At 41.5% G+C, this 20414-nt stretch overlaps 1 protein-coding gene across 2 annotated transcripts; it reads left to right on the top strand.

Moving 5' to 3' along the window:
• The first annotated feature begins 6118 nt into the window (after positions 1-6118).
• On the top strand, positions 6119-15690 carry PVALB (parvalbumin). Of its 2 annotated transcripts, XM_057420590.1 has the most exons (5): positions 6119-6374; positions 6683-6750; positions 8718-8850; positions 9249-9358; positions 14785-15690. In XM_057420590.1, the coding sequence occupies exons 2-5, from the start codon at positions 6690-6692 to the stop codon at positions 14811-14813; spliced, it is 333 nt and encodes a 110-aa protein (XP_057276573.1). In that variant the 5' UTR covers positions 6119-6374; positions 6683-6689; the 3' UTR covers positions 14814-15690. The 2 variants fall into 2 exon arrangements, with proteins under 2 accessions (XP_057276573.1, XP_057276572.1); XM_057420589.1 differs by lacking the exon at positions 6119-6374 and having other exon boundaries at positions 6566-6750.
• Positions 15691-20414: the final 4724 nt, after the last annotated feature.

Below are 20414 nucleotides of genomic sequence, written 5' to 3' on the forward strand. Positions count from 1 at the left end.
AAGCACAAGGCAATCACATTAAGACACTTTCCCCTAATCCTATCCCAAATACCAATCACTTTAGCTCAGGAACTTCACAAGCTGGGAGTTGCCTGCATGAGTTTGGTGACCTTCAGTGCATCTCTCTTCCATGAATTTGCCCATTCTCCTCTCCAACACATAAAAGCTCTAAGCATCACAACACCCTTGGCAGGCTAAATTTAATAGGTGGCACATTCTTTACTAAGTAAATGTGTCATTTGGAAAAGCTGCGAGTTGTACTCACCAACATTAAAGGTTCTCTGGTACTTTTGCCAGGAGAGGTTTGCCCCAAAATTCTGGACAACTTCTAATGTAGGTATTGAAATTTCATCTTCCTAATAATTCCCAGTTGTGTTATAATAATTAGAATCCTGAATTACAGTATTGTATGGTTTATGGTTATACTGAACACCTACAGAATCTCATTTCACCTAAGAAGGATAGAAGTATGGTATTTCTTCCTTTCTTTAGAAGTAAGATGAAAGAGAACAATATATGCCTTGGACTGCAGCAAATTCAACCTGATTTATTATTCTTGTCTTATATCACCATTTGGAGACTATAACAGATACTGTAGAATTCTCTGCAAGCTCAGACAGCAAAGTAACTCTGTATTATGCTGGGCACCACAATACCAAGAAGATGCCAACAAAACCAGAAAAATACAAAATACAAGTAAGGAAAAATTATTGCAGGTCTGGAGAGGCTGATTTGTGAGAAAAGGTGTAAAATAAATAATTCTGTATAGCTTGGCTAACCCAAGGACCCAAGGACATTGTAACTGTAAAATGAAATGAAAGGCATAAGCCCCAAGAAGGCAGTGAAAAAGAAGGCTGATCCAGAAACTTGTATGAGATATTGAAGAGATAAATATACAGACGAGAAATTCTAACTTCTGCTGAATTACCCTGATTGAGCTGATAGAAAACATGTAACCACATGACTGAAACTGATGAGTGCAGTAACACAAACTTCCTCCCTAAATTATATCATTTCACATAGGTGAACTCTCAGTGATCCTACTGTCTCAACACTCCATGTCTTTCACTGTCAGGCAAATTCAGACAAAGAACTGAGAAGGATCAGGTTTTGACTGTTATTCTTCTTACCACCAAAAAAAAAACCTAAACAACAAGACCCCTTTCAATTAATTAAATACTCAACATGAAACAAAGACCTTGCTATATGCTCAATGAGGTAATAAGTCTGCTTCTCCCTTTGTAAATAAGGATTAGGAGAAACTAGCTAAAAGGATAAGAAAGGATTTCCACTACTCAGGATTGCTTTCACGTGGCTGAATTATACAGAGGAATCACAATGGAAAGCCCAAAACTTGCTCTTCTTTCACCAGTGGACAAATTCACTCATTTCAATGGAGCAGACAAAAATGGAAGTCACATTCCAGTAGCCAGAAAAGCAGTCCTACAGTCTTTAACCTCTCTAAGCTGCAAAAAGAAGATAAAAGAGAAAAGTTGTTCTGCTAAGCTACCAAATGAAAATTGAGCTTCCAGTTAACAACCACAAGATAATGGTATCTGTAAACCAGAACCTCATCTTGGTACTGTATCAAATATACATACTATATGAAAGGTTAACACAAACCCCACATCACTGAATCTAGTGAACAGCATACGACAAATCATATTGTTCCAAAGGCAACACACCATTTGGTTGAAACATTTGGACCCCCAAGAGTCAGCTATCTCACATGGAAATTAAATACAAAGTTCTGCCTGCTCTGAGGTAGGGCACAGACACAATGTATGTGAGAAACAAAGGAAGGTACATGAAAAGTGGTATTACTTCCCCTACTACTGCAGTACACTGAAAATTCAAAAACCACTACAGGAAGCATAATAAAAATAAATGAGAGAACACTGAACTGACTGAATTAACCTTTGTCATGTTTGATTCAATAAAGCTTCCTCTTTAGAAGCTACCTAAAGCTGCTGGAGAAGTTCCAGTTTATCACAGAACTCAGCATCAAAATGATACTGGCAGTAGAGAAATATTTTAAAATATTCCTGTCCCATATGTACTGCAATTACCTTTCCTCCCTTTTAGGATCAATTAATCAAGATAGAAAAATCAAATGTCACTTTTGCAGCACCTGCCTTTCCTGAAACATAATTTCAGTTATGTCACAACAGCCTTGGTTGCTTTTTGACTAAAGAACTGTTCAGTTTGAGTCCTGAAACAGAAAATACCTTTTTTACTCACAAACATACTCCAGATAAATGTGATTCGTAGTCCTTTATAAAACGTTTCCCCTTGCCAGAAAAAAAAAACAAACAACAAAGTTACAGGAAAAGTGTCCCCAGATGGATTACAGAATAGCAAATGGGCCTCAATGGCATTTTTATTGTTGTTATTATTGCTTGACAGAGTGAAAATAGAGGTGTCTTCAAAGGTGTCTTTCCCTGGAACGAAAACCTCAGCATAAAAAGAATTTATATGCTGAAAAGGTTACAGTCAATGTATTACAACTGTATATACACTATCTCTTCATTTACAATGCTCTGCCTTTCCCAAGAAAGCTTAGGTTGTAAATTTTTTAGACTTCTACAGCACCTTGCCCAATGGGGTCTAGAATGGAGATTTTGGATGTCCCTTTAAGGATGAGCAACCAGAATTACACAACTGGGTTTTGCTGTTGCTTGCAGGAAAAATTATTTCTGCCTTCCTGCAAAGCGAAGAGGTAAAGCTGAGTATTGCACCTTTAGGTGCAGGAGGCAGCCTAGGGCTGTCCTCTCTTCTTTTGAGTAGTATCTGCCAGGGCTAGAGAGAGAAAAGGACAAATTCCTGAGCATGTCTTCACTTTCTCACACTCTGACAAGGAGGTTGCATCTTCTTAGAATCATAGAATCACAGAGTGGTTTGGGTTGGAATGGACCTTAAAGCTCATCCAGTTCCAACCCTCTGCCATGAACAGGGACATCTTCCACTAGAGCAGGTTGCTCCAAGCCCCGTCCAACCTGGCCTTGAACACTGCCAGGGATGGGGCAGCTACAGCTTCTCTGGGCAATCTGTGCCAGTGTCTCACCACCCTCACAGTTAAGAATTTATTCCTAATATCTAACCTAAATCTACCTTCTTTCAATTTAGCGAGATTTGTGTTCCTAAGCAGTGTCCTATCTCTCAAACTGAACCTCCAGATGATCTCCATGATGCCACCTTTATCCGATGGAAGATGGAGCATCCATTTGCCTTCCAATAGCTGCTCTACACTACCTGTCTCTCCCCTTAACAATAAAGTTTTGAGTGGAGCACTAGTTTGCCGAGGTAATGCGTTTTCACAGCCAGGGGAAGGTGAGCGCCAAGGATTATTAATAGTGTTCCTCGATCAGTTAAGGGAAAGATAAATGTGACACCAGCAATCAAAATCCCTGAATATCTGATATCAGTGAGGAGTGGGTATCACCCGCCAAAAATAGAAAGAGGGAGAGAGATTATATAAGAGGGGTCCTACTCCGAGTTCCACCTATTTTTGACCACCTCCGCATCTAACACCCTTTCCAAGAGTGCTTAGGAGAGACCCAAGAGGTAAGTACCAAGAAAATGTTCCAGCTTCCACAGCACAGGTGGCTTCACCCGCTCCCGGCAGGAACCCAGGACCTTCTCCCGAAGGAAAGCAGACATGGATATTTCTCACCACTCGGACTCTATCCCCCTTCCCACAAACAAAAGACCGGAGACAAAGAGGTGAAAATCTCCCAAACACCGAGGAATGGCTTCCCGCAGAGACGACTCCAAACGAGAAGAAAGGGCCATTAAGAGGAGGGAATAGATAAACGTGTAGAGGGGGGCTGAGGAGAAAAGGGGGGGGGGGGGGGGGGGGAGGAAGTGAGAGAATGGAAATAACAAAGCAGAGAAGGAAAGAAAGTGAAGGAGAACGTGAGTAAGGACTCGGATAACAATTTACCGAAGGGCTCAGTTGTGAACCAAAGGCAAAACCCCCTCCTTAACATGTCACAGAAAGGACATCTCTATGCACAGACAGCTGATTGAAGTTTCCCTCTCTGGTGCGGTCATTAGGAAGATAAATGTGTCACACTTTTTGTAAAGGATCCCCTGCTTTCTGCTTCAGCTTTTGGCGTGGAGGCTTCTTGTTGCTAATCAAAGTCTCCCTGAATTGCTTGCTTGTGGCAAGAGCGGGTTGATGTCTACTTAATGTACTTGATCGTTTACTTAGTAAGAATATAATCGTTCTGGCGCTGGTGGAAGGGGGAGCTGATCTATACAAAAGCTTCTGTGCAGACAACTTGGATTTTGCAAGTAGTTCGAGCAGGAAAATTGTCAAAATCTCAGAAAGAAAAGGGTGTAATTCATCTCGCAGGGATGATAAGGGTGAAGGGCCGAGTGTGAGACTGCCAGGTCGTGAAACGGTTTTTATATTAGAATAACAGGTTTGAGTAAAGCTTGATGGGTAAAAGCCCCTAGAAGTTTGCGAGCTGTCCTTAAAACAGATGCACTGTTGAGATTAGAGACGGGCCTCAGCCACTCCTCCGTGTCAAAGGCTTCGCAACCGGAGCGGGGCCGGCACCGGGATGCGGCTCACCGGCTGCGGGGTGGGGGAAGGCGGGAAGGTTCCCCTTTGTGGCTCCGTGGCTCGAGGAACAAGGATACCTCAGCAATGAGTTAAGGAAAGGTTCGTCAGAACGAAAAGAAGCTGCGGGGGGTGAGGCCCAGCTCCGCGACAGACTGCGCCGGTGTGGACTCGGCCAGGCGGGAGGACGTGTCCTGAACAGAATACAGGAGGACTCCCTCCTCTCCCTCGCGCCAGCTAAGGAGAAGTAAAGGGATAAAGGGATATCAACTGCATAAAATCACACATCGATTTATCTTGTAAATAGCTGTGTATTGATGGGTCTACATTTAACCTAAGCGTAAAACAGACTGACGATTGGGTTTAAACCTGTGCTACACGGGAGATTTTTAACACCCTCCTCCGAGTGGAGCCCCACTGAAGCAAGAGACCTGAGTAACCTGGGTACCGCCTTCACTGCACCTCCCAGCTCCAGGACACCGGGGGGAGCACGGAACCCTTCTGCCTGTGCCCAGTCAGCATCCTGCTGTGTGTCCCTGCAGCGGTGTGTCCCTGGTCAGCATCCCAGCCACAGCTCCCCTGCCCCGCAGAGCAGGGAAAAAGGTGTTTCCAACCCAGGGAGAGGGACTCTACTCCCCGATCCGTCTCCTTATTTGTCCTTGGAGAAAGCTAAACCTCGTATCTCAGGAAATACATAGAAACGGGCAGGGGGGGAAGTTCCATTGAGAGAAAAACGACGGTCCCTCCCACAGCGGAGAATCGCTGCTTAAAAAAGAAAAGGAAGGAAAAAAACAGGGGACCCCAATGTCACCTCCTCCTCCGTCCTTCTGCGCTTAGTGGCATGCTAATGACTCATCCGTTACAGCTGAACTTGGGCCGCGAAGGACTGGGGCTCGCACTTCTGGAACGACTGACAGACCCCAGTGTCTCAGCCGCCACTTCCCTCCCAAGGCCGCTCCCCAGCAGCCCCGCTCTGGGCCGGGGTGCAGCAGCCCCCTGGGGGGTCGGGCTATGCCCGCCGGTCCCAGAGCGGGGAGATCACTTCCCCCCATACCCCGTATTTCCTGAAGCGGAGATGCCAACACTCCTGCGGAGATCTGCCCTACTCCCGGGCCCCAACCTTGGCTATCTCAGCCTAATGGCTCCTGCCCAAACTCTTGAGGACTAGCTGGACTATTGGCCATATTTCTTGTGAAAAATGGGCACAGTTGCTTGGAGAGAAAACACATTACACAGTTGCCCTAGAAAACACATTACAATCCCGAAATCGTCCTCGACGATGTCGGGAAGAGCCCGGTCCCCGCCTAAGGAGCCCACCGCTGCTCGGGAGCTCCGCACCAGCGCGTTTGTCACCTCGTGTCTCGTTCCACCGTATCCCATTGCTGAGGCTTCTGCAGCATATTGTGCATTACAAACAGGATCTGTAGGATTCGTAGGGATGTGATAATTAATTCAGCGAGGATGATGCTTAATATGGACTGGCCCGAAAGAAATGAGGTCTAACAGGAACGTGTGTGTGAAGGGGAGGGGGGAAGGCAGGAAGGGGGAGATGTTTAAAGTGTTTCAAAGGTACGGCGAATGTTCAAAAGCTACGTTACATTTGCTTCCCGACCTCAAGAGCAGCTTGAAGCTTGGCATATGCTGCAGTTCCTTGCTCATCACCGACTATAACCGGGAAAGCCCGCCCTGCCTTACTAAAGGAAAAGCCTCTGCTCTGCACCCGCACTCTTCCACCGCACCAGAGGACTTGACCTTGGCACAACTCTTTTCTCCAGCCGCTATCACGACAGACTCTGGCACTGCTCCAGTAAGGCTTAGGCTCCCATCTTGCAGGGAGCGACGCGACCCCCTGCCCCCTCCGGTCCCCTCACAGGCGCCCATCCCCGTGCCCTCTCTTGAGCCGAACCCCCGCGTCCGCGGACGACGTGGGGCTCTGCGAATGGGAGAGCGGCAGCCCACGTTTGGGCGCTCAGCCACGCAGGGGTACGGAGCTGGCGCGGGTCCAGCCCTTCTCGGTGTGCCATCCCCGCGCGGCACTGCAGCTTGGTCATATGAGCAGAAATGATGAGAAAAGCACTTTTTAATCTTTTCGCACTTGCCTCCCTGTTCAAACAGTTGCAGGATGGCTATGACTGACGTGCTCAACGCTGAGGATATCAAGAAGGCTGTGGGAGCCTTTTCAGGTGAGTACCTCTTTTTCTTTTCTTTCTTTTATTTCCTCTTTTCTCCTCTTTCCCCTCTTCAGCTTCCGATAGCAGCACATTTCTTTAAACTTGGGGAAGATTAGAGGATATTTCTAAACAAAATACTAATCGAGGATGGTTTTCAGAAGTGCAGTGAAAGCCTATCACATTTATCAAGTCCAGGGCTGCATCCTCAGCAAAGTTGCCCTGCACGTTACAGAGGTGAAATACCTATTTCAAAGGAAGGTGAGCAGCAACTGCGGACAGGCTCCTACCGAGGAGATACTTTCAAAGGAAAAAAAAAAACATCGGAAAACCAGACTGGATTATACCCTGTTGTGGGATAGGGAAGTGAGCCATGGATGCCGGCAGCTTCCCACTCACCCCTGAAATTGAGTGTCAGGTATAACAGAACTGCTGTTTCTCATTGCAAGGAGCTAAGAACTCTCTCTTTTCTTACGTCCTATGCGGGATCCCTGGGTGGGCTTTGCTTTTTTGGGATGGAGCAGAAGGCAACGATAGAGAACTCACTACTCTACTGCAGAAGCTTTCTGCAGGACGAATGGCTGCCAGCCGTCCGTACTTGCCTCTCAGACTACTCCGGGTCCCGATATTCCCTACCCCTCTAATTCACCGCCAGCCCTGAGCCGACAGCAACCCCTCAGAGATTCAGCAGTCGAGGTTGCTCTTAAAGCAACGCCAAAAATCGTACTCCGGGATGCACGTCTCCCTATCCCTCCAAACTACCTGGCCGACCGCAGCACCGGGAGAGCCGCCTCCCTCCGTCCTGCCCTGTGCAGTGACCTTCCCGGGCGGACGGAGGCGCAAACCCCGCCGAGCCCGGCTGAGCGCAGCAGCCCGGAGTCTAAGGGACCGGCAAGCCGCTTTGCTCCATCCGGCAGCTGGTTTTCTCATTAGTTCCCATTGTTCTGAGGCCAGCTCCAAGTCCCGGAGCAGATGCAATTAGCAGCAACTAATGACAGGTCTCAGTCAAGCAGATCCCGAAGGACTGAGCCTCCTTCATTTTACGTAAGAGGAAAAGCTGCGTCCGGAATAAGGATGCATGGGGAAGAAGGAGGGGGAAAAAACAAACAACCCTCCGCAGCACGTTTTGGAGGTCACTGTACTGGGTTTCTAATCCACATCTTCCTAATCGCCAGCAGTCGTTAGGATACCCGTGTGGGACAAAAGCGGGTGCGGTTAAAGGACGGGAGAGGTGGTGCAGGTAAACTCGTTTATCTCGGCTCCGATTTCAAGGGCTCTGTTTGTTTGTTTTGATTCTTTTTTTGTCTCTTCCTCCCGGGAGATCGTTTCTGACACGGTCTCGCAGGCAGGATAGCGCACAGCACTCCCTTGCAGTGCCTGAGCTTACAAACCACCACTGCACATACCTTTAGCGGTCCAAAAGCAACACCGATTTCTGATAAGTCTTCAGGAAAAACGAAACAGCCCTGAAATAGCCATGTGCTCTGTAACACTTCCCGTCAGTGCTCCATGGTTGAGCAAGAGTGGGTTTTTTTGTTTTAAAGGGTGGAAATGTCAAAAAGTGACAGCCATGTAATATCCAGAGACCGCTCTCAGATGACTGTTTTAGAATTAAACTTAGCAAAAAAAAAAAGGGGGGGGGGGGGTAAGGCACTGATATGAGATCAAGCAGGGCAGACTTCAGCTCCCAACTCTACCACAGACTTCCTGTGTGACCTTGGGAAAAGTCTCCATCCCTGTGTAGCTCAGTTCTTCATCTGCAAAGAGCAGGCACTGTCCCTCTCCCCCTCTGTTTATTACAGTTAGCGTCTGTGAAGCATGGAGAATTGATTACAGGGTGTACATGGAGCTCCTACACAGTTGTGCTCAACTGTGCCTCCCAGGATAGGACACGCAGGAGTGTGGAAGGAAACCACGGGTATGTACTAATGTATATCTCAATGGTTTTTCTAAGCAGCTCTCTGGCTTTTCATCTCCTATAGCTGCTGAATCGTTTAACTACAAGAAGTTTTTCGAGATGGTAGGACTGAAAAAGAAGAGCCCAGAAGATGTGAAGAAGGTTTTCCATATTCTTGATAAAGATCGAAGTGGCTTCATTGAAGAGGAGGAATTAAAGTAAGTCAAGATACGTCCTTTCTCAAATAGCCTCACCTTAAGTGTCTAATTTCCTGGGGTTTTTTTCTTTTTTTTTTTAAGACTCTAGATAATAGCATACAGTTCAATCTTCCAACTAGTATTTGTGTGCAATAATCTGTTGTTTGCTTACTATATGGTCTAAAGCGTGTTGAAGGTAGCTAGTTGTAACTTTTATGACTGATCAATACCTTATTGCTAATTCTTCAGTCAAATGTAGTTTCGGAGCAAAGCACTTGCCCTGAACATTAGAGAAGGTCAACACTGGATTCCAACTCACATATGAAATTGGTGGTACAAATAAATATGAAATGAAACTGTTCTGGGGAAAAAAAAACCCCGATCCACAACTTTCCTTTTTTTCCATGCCCCCTCTTTAGGTTTGTACTGAAGGGCTTTACCCCAGAGGGAAGAGACCTATCAGACAAAGAAACGAAGGCTCTTCTGGCTGCTGGAGATAAGGATGGTGACGGTAAAATTGGCGCTGATGGTATGTGATTAGAAGAGTAAACTTCGACAATAACAATGAAATATTACTCTTACATACAAGAGCTGAGGAAATCTGGGAATCACTGGGGGCTGTGACCTTCTGAAGGACACAAAATGGATTTAATGAAATACCAAGTCCTGCTACATTTGCCATCCCTTGCTTTAGGGAAAACAGGGGCTGAGTTCTGACACTAGAGGGGGCAACAGTTCATAGAAACCGAGATGTAGTTAAAACAAAGCACCGGGCTAAGGACTTCAGGGAGTTTAAGATTTCAAGTGGATTGAGGATCAGGACACTGGGAGTTCAAAGACTCAGGCTTGAATATAAAACTTCTAAAGAAAAACAGCTGAGTAGCAGCATTTCTGCTCGATGAAGAGTAAATAGGAAGGTAATGCACGACTTCACAAAGCAATGCTTTTAAAATTCAAATTGCAGTCAGTCTGCTACGGAATTTCCATCCAGCTTTGCCTAGTGTTTAAGTGGGCTTCACAGCTAAGAAAGCTTGTCACTCCCTTTTACTAAGTATGAGGAGTATAAGAAAAAACAACTTTTCCTTTTATAGCATTGCTTAAAAATGACTTTTCTATTACCCCTTGGGATGAATCAAATTAGCTCACATGCAAATTTTCTCCTTTTTTCTCTTTCTGTATTCCTGAGACACACTGGGAGAGACATGAAGAGATGAGTTTCTGAATTAAATTTTTCCTCATTGCAGGAGATAGTAGCAGAAGTCTGTGGCCAGGGTACTAAATCACCTAGACAGCAGGCAACTGCTGAGTTTTCACAATACTGATAAGCCACATGCTGGGTTGAAATCTAAAAAATACCTAAACCACTCCTATCTCTCTCTGTCACCCAGTCTCTGGGATTTGTAAAAAAAAAAAATAGTTGTCTCAATAAAAAAAAAAACCAAACAATTAAAAAAAGGAATAAAAAGCAAAATATGATTAACTAACATAGTCTCCTTACTCAGAAGCTGAAAAAAATGACATACAAAATCAGCCACTGACATATTAGTCATACATATCTGCCTGTTTGTAGCACCTTGACATACCAGTGACTATGGTCCTTTTTCTAGACAAAAGCCTTTGATTTCTCAGATCATGATTCTATCCTGGTCACAGAAGAGCAATTGTGAAGCACCTAGGGGAAGTTCCAGCTAAACTTCAGCAGTGTTACTGAACCTGATGAGCGTGTCACCATTTGAAATTTCACATGCTTAAATTATATGGGTCCTCCTTATTCCCATTAAATTAGTGGCAGTGGTACTAAAATCAGTGGGCGAGATTTTTCAGAAGAAAACTTGGCTCAGGTAAGTAAGGTTAGAGCTGATCCCCCAACCTCACATCACATATATTTTCAGTTATTCCCGGAAGGCTGCAAAACAAAAGCAGTATTGATTGGAATACAAGGACTACATTGCAGAATGATTTTGGCTTTTACAAGAGTCCCTGCCCATGGCAGGGGGGTTGGAACTAGATGATCTTAAGGTCCTTTCCAACCCTAACTATTCTGTGATTCTATAATACAGCATTAACATTTTTATTTATGATTGACCATAACTTTTTAAAGTTGAAACAATGCCTAAAAGCCAGTACATTGTAATAAGCAATACGAAACACTTCTCTTTCTTCTGCAAGTTTTACCCTTCCTTAACTTTGAACTGGAATTACACTGAATTTATAATCAATAATGAGAAGAGAATGAAAGGCTTCTTTTATTTGCCTCTTCTGGCCTGGTACATAGCCCTACTGTACAACATCAATGGTTTTTTTTCCATTTCTTAAATTTGACTTTAACAGGAAATTGTGACACTGGAAAGGCTTGAAATACATGCAAAAAATCACAGCTGGGGCTATGACCAAAGGATGAGGATGACAGACATTTTCCAGCTTTTCCTTTGGTTCAGAAATCCAACTCCAGATTATAACTGCTTATGTAACTAAAATCTAAAGTCACAAATGTACGTCACATTTATATTCAGTATTGCAATGCTGTATTTCTGTTGCAAGCCATTTGTTTGCTTCCCTGTAACTGAATTGTCAGGCATCACTTTTACCCCTTCTTTCAAACATCAGCTTCCTACATCACTAAATTATTACAACCTAAATGATGCAGCCTTTCACAGGGATTAATGTTAATTCACTAGATGGCCCTTGAATGCCCATATGGAGCACCCCTCAAGAGCCCATAGCAGTCGTAAAACCTAATCTTTATGGATTTTTAACACAGAGCCATCTTTCTCAGACTTTTCTTCACAAATGTTAATCCCAACCTAATGAGACTTCTTCCAGTTAGGGTTACATGTTACAAATTGTCTCTCAGGTCTCCGGCTTTAAACCTTTTATCATTCCTGCAAGACCATTCAGCTCAGAAACAGTTTCTTAAGGTTACCTCCTGTCCAGTCAAGATTTGTAATTTGTGGCTGATCTTCAAACAGTTGAAAACTTGCAGCCTGTTCATATAAGACATCATCTTCTGTCTGATGTTAAGACCTTTTCATCTTTCACTGATATGAACAAAAGATGACAAATGTGAAAAAAAAAAAAATAGAAGGTCAAGGCCAAGTTACCTAAGAAAACTACAAACATTAGCTTCTAGATTAGCTTGGGAAGCAATGCTGAAGCTGCTCTCTCAGCTTCTGGAGAACATTTGTAAGGAAGAAGTGAAAATGATCATAGTGGGGTTTTTAATCTATTTTGTGTGTCAGCACTGGACATGCACATCATGCCTTTCTGTTTCTTGCTACTAATAGACTTGAGAAAGTACATAAAGAATTTTCAAAGTTGATGCACTGTAGACAGAACAAGTCCACATTTTTATCCTAGTAAATCAAAATATTTTCCTTGATACAGCTCAACTTCTGCAAATATTTCAAAATATTTCAATTATTTTCTTTAAACACTGTAAAAATGAGACATCAAGCATTCAGAATTACAGCTGGTAAGTCATTACTTTGCAACAGGTAAAAGACATAACAAAGAAGAAAAAGCTTTTGAAAGTCCTTTTGTTATCCCCCTTTGTGCCCCTGTATCTTCTAAAATAAATTAGTGTTAAGTCATTACTTATGAATTTTGCTAAACAGATTTGCTATTGTACCGATAATGTAAAAAACATGATCTGATGAGAGAAATCATTAGCCTACAACATGTACTCTGTAATTATAGCTGTCATTTCAGTAAAATACTACAGGGTATGCATCAGGCTGGTATATGTTACTGAACTATATTGAACACCGCAAAAGAATCCTCTTGTTTTATGTTGGAGCTTTGACATAAGACAGCTAGTAAATTATTTTACATGACAAAATAGTCTAAATCCTTGCAATTTAAAAGTATCAATTGTGCAAAGAAAGATAGAACTTAATTTTGTTTGGAAGGAGAATTATAACTGGAAAGGAGGATGCAGTCTATCCCAAGGATTCTCTCCCTTGTCAGAGGCAGTAAATATTTACAAGAACAGCCAATAGGCAGGGGTTAATATACAGTGTCATATCTCAGAATATATACTTTCCATATACGAGTACACTTGGTAACAATGCCTCCACAAGCCATCTGTGGTTGGGCTAACCTTTATATGAAAACCAATAGTGAACTACTTTACAAGATTGTTCGATTGTTCAACTGGAACATCTTTGAAATACTTCGAGTATATTGAAAAACCTGGGAAAACTTTAAAGCAGATAGCAGTTATTCATGAAGGAGTATTTTATGGTTTGCTGGCTATCAGGAAGTACCCATGAAATATATTGCCATTAAGTGATAATATCACTATCATAATGTATTACAGAAAATATTTGGCTGCAAGCCTGAATAACCTTTTCCAAATATATTCCATAGATGCAAAAATTATTATAAAAAAGGATTTAATTCAGCTGTAGCAAGTATGACAGCTTGTTCTAATAGAATATGTGCAGTTTTCCCTTTTGGAAAGGCTTCATCCATTGCAGTTCATGGGTCTCTCTGCAGGATTTATTCACACAGTGATTTAATAATCATAGTCTGTTTCCTTTTCTGGGCAGAACAGTCTGGGTTTCTATCACAAGCACTTTATGTTATCTCTTAAATTCAGTTTGCAACATTGTCGATCTCTGTACCCACCGTGTACAGGATTTAGACACTTTTTGTGTTAAGTAATCTGCATCACTAATCCTAACTTGGATTTACATCTTTCAAAATGATGGATAGATTTGGATTTAATTTAAACCCACTGACATTTGCATGTCTTACTCTGGTTTGTCAGCATTTGGCAACATGATTTTTGGACACAACATCATCAAAAGTGCTACCAGTTTGCACACACCAGTCAGTGAAGATCTCACTTGTTTAGAGTTTAGCATTTTTCAACTGAACATTAGAATGTTCTTCAAATGCCTAATTTTCATTTTCTATCTTTTTTAGTTGCAAGACATTCTTCATTATGTCAAACTTCAATAATTTTCTTTTGAGCCTTTACAGATGACTGCCTCCCCTATTTGTCACGTTCCTCTCAGCTGATTATGTTAAACCCATAAACCACTCTCTCTGTATACTCTCTAATCCCTTTATCATCTTTGTTGCCCTTCTTGGGATTCCCTCCAGTCTGTCATTTTTCAAGCTCTGAGGCACACAAAACTGTGCAAGGTATTCTCATGTGTGACTGTTCCAAGGTTAGATGGAGTTAGGAATTATAACCTCCTTGAGTAATGCAGTATTCAGAGTGCGGTATGCCAGGCAGCTATTCACCAGGACACAAACATGCCTTTTCCATGCTTTAGCACCCCAATGAAAAGCACTACATATATACACCAAAGCATAAAATAAACTCAAACTGAAGATAGATATATATATGTAAATATTATTGATGTAACACTAATAAAAGCCACAGGGTAAAATCCTGTCCCTCTGAGATCACAAGAATTTTTCTCATTATCACCAGTGTGGTCAAAATGGGTTGGTGTGAGCTTCTGTTTTTGTAATCTGTCATTTCCAGTCAATTTGCCAGTACAAAATTGAATTAAAATGCAATATATTTATAATATAGGGACACAAATACTATGAAAGACTTGTTAATGAGTCTCTTTGCCAAACTCTGATATAAAGGAAATTTATCTCCCTGTGAAATTAAATTTCTAGCTCTTGCCTTCATCCCATTGAGATTTACAAAGGAATAACAGGGAGCTAACCAAGTTCTTCAGATGAACAGCAGTGGACAGTCTTGACAGTCTGGCATGTATAGCATTTCTCTCTTACCCTTAACAAATCCTTTCATTTCACTGTAAGATTTCCCAAGTCATACTTTCCCTTAAACTAACCAGGATTTCTTTGTTCTTCTGTTATTGTGATGTTTCTGCTACACCACTGACTCTGTAATCATTGTAATATGCTTCCTCCTTCTTTAAATTTTCTTTTTTTAATTTTTTTTTTTTTAATGTTTCCCTTCTCCAGAATTTGCAACTATGGTGGCTGAATTATAAAGGCTTTGACCAATGCAAACCCTTCACCCATCCTTCACTGCCCAATTCCAACCACCTCCTGCTGGCTGCTTTGGCTCCTGTTCTATTTATTTATGTTATTTTATACTCCAGCTCTGTTCTCTGCAATCCTGCAACTCTGTAATTGTGCTGAAAGACACTGTTAAAATAATAAAGGTCACATCAATCTGGGCTTTATTCTCTCTCACTATAACTTGTTTCTTATTTCATGTAGGTTTGGCACACGCTGAGAGAAAATTTTACTCTTTTTTGCTGACATTCCTGCAGCTTTATCCCTTGCTAGGGTAAAGTAGGAAGAACTAAAAGCCAATTTTTGGGATAAAACATGCATATAATGAGTCATTCAGCCCAAATTCTGAACTGTGGCAAAACTGACTGCATTATTTTTAAGCCATCCCTGCTAAATGGATGCATACTCATAGCCTGGAAAATCTCTAGTGATGGAAAATCTCTAGTGATGGCAATTACCCAACTTCATTTGGCAGTTTGTTCTTTCGACTTAATCAGTGTTATAGCTAAAAAGTATTTCCTAATATTTAACCTACATCTCCCATGCTGCATTTTGGTGATCAGTAAATTGATCCTTGTCTGTATCATTTGTTAAATTTGCCTGGTGCAGGGGGATTTTTGGATAAAAGGTCTGACAGCAATATCAGTTGATGCCAATCATGCATGAGGATAACTCTGTAAAGTATTAAAAAGCAGTCATTTCTGAAACACAGGATATGCTTACTATCAATGTTACACAACTATCTAGGACAGGAAGAACAGAATACTCAAAAGAATAACAGCATGAATATCGGGGGGGACACCAAGATTCAGGTGTGATGTTGCTGTTGATACTCTCACTGTTAAAATAGTATATAAAAATCCCATCAAAAACATTTCTTCAAATACTTTACCAAAGAAGTGAATATCTTTTCCTTTGAGTTACACACACAAAACTGAGACTCTAGCTAAGGAAATGACTAGCCAACAGTAAGCCTATGACAGAGCCAAGAGCAAGACACTTGTATCCCAAATCCTGTCTAGTAACTTTGGCACCAAGCTCATGCTTTTTATCTTTATTTTAACATCTTCCCCACACCTTGACAGAACATTGATTACTACTGCAAGAAAAAGGAAGGGTAGTTGCCATTTCTGGGTTCCAAACTATTCCCCTGCAGCAATAATACCTTATTCCATTCAGATTTATTATCGCTAATTTAGTATTTAAAATTTAAAAGAAAATAGGGCTGAAACCCTGTCACTATCACATTGTACAGAATAGTATTCTCTGCCACAGCAATTACCCAATGCTACTCGGGAAGCCAATAAACACTCCCTAAAGCTGTTCTAAATTTTCACTCTGTAGTAACTCACAAGGAAGACTTTCTTTGCTAAAGCTGCTGTGCTTTCAAAAGAACTCCTTTGGTTTTGCACAATGTATATACGGATCTGAAGAATGTATTGATTTCTAAGTATTCTAAATAAAGCAAATGAAAACGGACTGCAATGAAGCGATTTATTGCCCGGTTTGTTGCTTGGTTTTTTTTTTTTTCTCTCGGCAGCTGCTGACCTCACGTGGCAATAAAGCGTAATTACAACAGTATACTGGGCTACATGAAATAAAACCATTAGGAACCCCCTCATTGACGTATCATGAATCATAGAACCCTAGATTCATAGAATGGTTTGTGTTGGAAAGGACTTTAAGATCATCTAGTTCCAGCCCCCTGCCATGGGCAGGGGCATCTCACACTAGACCAGGGATGGAGCATTTACCACTTCTTTGGGCAACCCATTCCAGTGCCTCACCACCGTCACAATAAAGAACTTCTTCCTTATACTTAACCTGAACTTCCCCTGTTTCAGTTTGAACCCATTCCCCCTTTCCTATCACTACAGTCCCTGATGAAGAGTCCCTCCCTGCATCCTTGTAGGCTGTTCTGAGGTCTCCATGCAGCTTCCCTTCTCCAGCCTGATCAATCCCAACTTTCTCAGCCTGTCTTCATGCACAAGGTGCTCCAGCCCATGGAATCAACCTAAAAATTGCTATATAAAGAAAGGCTTTTATAGTCTCTTCCTAGTCTTTGAATCCGCAAGGATTTATATTTTAATTCTTCACTAGATAGCATGCAAGCTGTATTTTTACAACAACAAAAGCACAATAAGAAGAAAAAGCAAGCAAGAAAAAACCCACTGCCATTAATGAGTCTAAATTATATTTTTTATAGTATATTAGGTGAAATCAATAAGTTACAGCAACATTAACAGGGATATTTTACTGTCATAAAAGTCCGAAGACCCCAACAATTCCCTTATCAGTCTTTCTTCATGTTATTCCCTCAGTCATTCCTGAAAAAGCAACACTGAGTGACCAATCTGGCCTGAAATTTTTCAGCTCTATAGGAATGGATAAGATGAAAAGAAATATCCTTTAATTTCAAACTAAAAAAGTTACAATGGGTAGAAAGACCTTCAAAATATCATTGTTACTTTTCATGATAAGAGTACCTGACATTCTAAACAAGCATTTGCTCAGTTTATTCAAATATGCAACTGCTATATGTTTGAATTTTCTCATGCATAAGCAAGGGTGCAAATAGCTCCTTCAATGAACATTAACCTTACATTTCTTAATTGGCATCTTACATCTTTTTTTTCCTGAACAGCAAGTATTCCATATTTTTTCCCCATTATAATAGAAGTTATGAAAAAAACCCAACTCCAGCCATCATGTTGATGACAAATTATCAATACACATCCTTCCCTTAGATTCATTGCCAAGGGTTTGTAACAAGACACAACTTGATGATTTAAGATATGGAAGTTATGTTTATTCGTATGAAAAAATACACTTGTTCTCATTGGTATTACATATTGCTAGGAAGGAAACACAGATTGCTCTCAGCTATACCTCAAAAACAAGAGACAAATCCTCATGTCCTAGGCAAACCATCATTTCCTGACAAATGACACCAGCATTTTAAGAAAGGGTTTGTACCAACAGACCATCACCAACGCTTAAAATTTCTCCAATCACCATTTACCATCATCAAACAATCAAAAAAAATCATAATTGTTTATGCTTTAAGGGTCCTGCCAAGCTCTTAATGGAGTTTCATGGATCAGCAGTTTTCCACATGTCTTATTTTGGGAATCAATGGACTGGAGGCTGTAACACCTGTTCACTTTACAGAAGCTGAGCTAGGATTTATATTTACAGTCTACCCACCAGCCCTGAGCTCAATACTGCCCAATGTTCTATGATTGCTCCCACACTTCATTCACTTCGTCAAAGCAAAGCTTGCTTGTTTTCTTCTGTTGCCTTTTTTGACTTTGCATCTTTGGGGGAGGAGGGAAGTAAAGACACTTCTGCCTCATTTCTAAATACTTCTGAAGACTGGAAATGCAGTTCATGTGCTCCTTTCCAACAACACACACACAATTTGTCAAAGCCTCTGTGCTGTAGGATCTAAATATTAACAATACTCTGTCCAAACCAGAGTTAATATTGATCTGGAATTAAAAACTGTGGCATTGCATACATTTGCAACAAGTTTTGACTCACCAAAATAACATCCAAGATTATGAATTTATACAAGGTTCAATGAATCCACAAATTAGCCCACAAAATTTGTGTTAATGAGCGTAAAACATAAAAGAACTTGACTCTATAATCTCAGATTGACATTTAAAGTGGTCAATTTCTCTTTCATTTGTCATTCTTTTATTTATAAATGAATTGCAAATGAAAGAGAAATTTATATCATTCATATAAATGAATTTGCAAATGAAAGAGAAACTTATTTATATAGAAATTTCTATGGCATGTGTTAACACACCAAAATTCAGCTATGATTAAAGCATATGCTGGTATTCTTGTTCTAACACCACCCAGGGCCATGGGTAGCACAGGTACCAGAGCACAGGCTTTAGCAAATGTCAGTGATTAAAATACCTCCCCATGTGCTGGACTCCGTCCTTGCTAATGATGTGCTTGAACCTGAGCTGCTGCACCTTCATTCTGACAAAGCATTTTAGCAGATTCCCTTTTCCTGAGAAGCACACCTTTAGAAATCCCAACATTCTCTAGACCTCCAACATTCAAAATGACTTTTCTCCTAATAAAGAGGTAGTGAAGCCAAATGTGCCTAAAGGGGGTTAGGTGTATGCATGAAAGGTCAATTGCCAAAACTTTCCCAGACTGGAGGATCTCCTAATGTAAGAGAATTACTCCACAAAGAGGAAGTGCATTTGTGGTCAAAGTTCTTATGGTCAAAGAAGTAACAAAGTTTAACAGAGGTTCATATACTTCTAAAGACAGAAGTTAACATAAACACAAATTCTAGAGTCCCTTCTGGAGAGGGGCTCCTCATCAGGGACTGTAGCAATAGGACAAGGGGGAATGGGTTCAAACTGAAACAGGAGAAGTTCGGGTTAGGTATAAGGAAGAAGTTCTTTACTGTGAGGGTGGTGAGGCACTGGAATGGGTTGCCCAAAGAAGTGGTAAAATGGCATTCCTGGCAGTGTTCAAGGCCAGGTGGGACAGAGCCTTGGGTCTAGCGTGAAGTGACCCTGCCCATGGCAGGGGGTTGGAACTAAAAGATCTTAAGGTCCTTTCCAACCCAAAGCATTCTGTGGGTCTATGATTCTGTGATTCTCCATCTACCACAAAAAAACAGAAAGGACTGCAACAGCTATGACAATAAATGGATCAGAAGAGCCAGATAAAAATACTGGAAGGCACTTACTAGAGCCCATGGAACATGCAGCTAGAAAAGGTATTTCCTTCATAAATTCTTTTGGCTTTCCACCCAGGAAAAACCCAATGAAAGCATCTTCTCAAGTGTCTGAATCAGAATGTCCAGCTCTTACTGCAACAACAGTTATTAATTCTAGGAGATGCTCACTAAGCAAGTAATGATTTATGTACAAAACTGCAGTCAGTTTCCCTGGTGTTACAGTGGCACCACGCTGGCATTACAAATGGGTACTTGGGCCTTCAAGTGGTAAGAACACGATAACTCTCTGTTAATTCCAGCTTTGCCCCTAGAGCTTCTTGACAGGTCATTAAGAATCACAGGACCAGAGGACAAACGCTTAACCATTGATTACTGGAGGGAATGTCCATGGGTTGCTGAAAACCCAAATGCTTCAGAGGCATTTTCAGGTTTTGGAAACGTTGCCTGGAAGGTTTTTTAGAATTCTATCATTTTAACCATAAACAAACTCCATTTGCTGTATCTTCAGAATGCAGTGCAGTTGAACAAAATGTATCACTAGAATGATACAAAAATATATAGGTAATAGCAAATTATCAAGCACTTCTTACTGCTTTAATATAGAGGCATAAGAATTATTTGGCTCTGCTCATTTTATGCTTCCTTCTGCAGATGAATAAAGATTTTCTGTCTTAAAACATTTGCATTCCCCCCCCCCCTTAAGTAATTTTCAATTTTGCTGGATACAGCACAATCGCATCTACTCTTTCAGCTGCAGTGGGCTGTTGAAATTGAGCTATTGCCCAGCACCTGCTCTTAGTCAGACAGCTGAAATCAGAGGTTAGGGGAAAAAATAAAGATTTTATGTCATTGTAAT

The sequence above is a fragment of the Pezoporus wallicus genome, unplaced genomic scaffold, assembly GCF_028554395.1.
Source record: "Pezoporus wallicus isolate ANWC-B61680 ecotype Strahan unplaced genomic scaffold, APGP_CSIRO_Pwel_v1 contig_2871, whole genome shotgun sequence".
Classification (NCBI taxonomy): Eukaryota; Metazoa; Chordata; class Aves; order Psittaciformes; family Psittacidae; genus Pezoporus; species Pezoporus wallicus.